The 1,143-nt window shown below is 36.4% G+C and overlaps 1 protein-coding gene across 1 annotated transcript in view; it reads right to left on the reverse strand.

Moving 5' to 3' along the window:
- LOC119594789 (actin-related protein 2-B-like) overlaps positions 1-933 on the reverse strand; it is a gene marked incomplete at its 5' end in the record, with an annotated part of 10,436 nt that extends 9,503 nt beyond the window's left edge. Inside the window, 1 exon segment of the mRNA XM_037943879.1 lies at positions 823-933. Coding sequence (XP_037799807.1) covers positions 823-933 — 111 coding nt within the window.
- Positions 934-1,143: the final 210 nt, after the last annotated feature.

Below are 1,143 nucleotides of genomic sequence, written 5' to 3' on the forward strand. Positions count from 1 at the left end.
CCAACCACAATTAATGATTAATCTCTACCGTCTCATATCACAACACTGAAACCTCTCCCCATTACAATAGACATTGGGAACAACTGGCCCCATGAAAGCAAAGGCTATGAGTCTCAACATGACTAGCAAGTAGTTATTAGCTCCTGGAAACACACCAGCCTGTGCTTTGTACTGTTACTGTTACAACAAAACTTCAGGAAGTTGTTATTCTGCTTTGACTTTTCTTTCAAGTCTTTTGCAAGTTTATTTTTTTATGAATCTAAGTAGTTTTATTCAATTTAGTACTAGAAAGTCATTGCATCTCAGTAAACAAAATCAAAAGAATGTATAACAAATTTTGAGACATAAAATCTACAAAATACTGTATCTAAAGTCCCCAAAACATCAATATATACAATTTCAAGTATTCAAATTTTAAGATTATCACCTCCCTCTCCATGTGAATTATCATCCTCATTCTAATAATACAAATGGTGACGATAGTAATCAATCACAAACTGCTTATAATCACAAGAATGGCAAAGACAAACCAATGAAAACAAATGAGCATTGAACGAATCAAATTGAATTACTCAGTGCCATCCTTCCTCTAGAATCAAAATTAAGAACAATTATATAACATTATTCTAAGAATCCTTACTTAAAATTTCATCTCAAGAAATTAAAGTACAGTAACTAAAAATTACAGCAATATCGGCAAAAACAGAACTTAAAAACAGGACATCCCTTACAACAGTTATCATTAGCTTCCAAAGAGACAATGATATTTACACCTGCACCCATGCAGGGCAATTCAACACCATTCTAGAAATCCTCCCTTACCTTGACTTCGATGTCCCCAATTTTGTTTGTGGCGCGGATGATAGGTCGGCCCACCATGGAGGGGAAGATGTGGGCAGGGAAGTTGCAGCCGGCATATCCCACTTTGACGAACTGAAACACGTCGGGAAGAATGTTAGCTTCACACATCACGAGGGAACGAGGTGGGATTTCTTTTGCTGCAGCCTTTTTTTTTTTCTTTTCTTTTCCACAGTTGTTATAAATGTGTTGCATGATCCATGGCTGAGAGCCTTTCAAGTCGACCTTCCTATATAGGTGATGTTTCTTCTTTTTGTTTATGGTTTGATCACCGTGTCCAATACT

Source organism: Penaeus monodon, chromosome 34 (genome assembly GCF_015228065.2).
Source record: "Penaeus monodon isolate SGIC_2016 chromosome 34, NSTDA_Pmon_1, whole genome shotgun sequence".
NCBI classification, from domain to species: Eukaryota; Metazoa; Arthropoda; class Malacostraca; order Decapoda; family Penaeidae; genus Penaeus; species Penaeus monodon.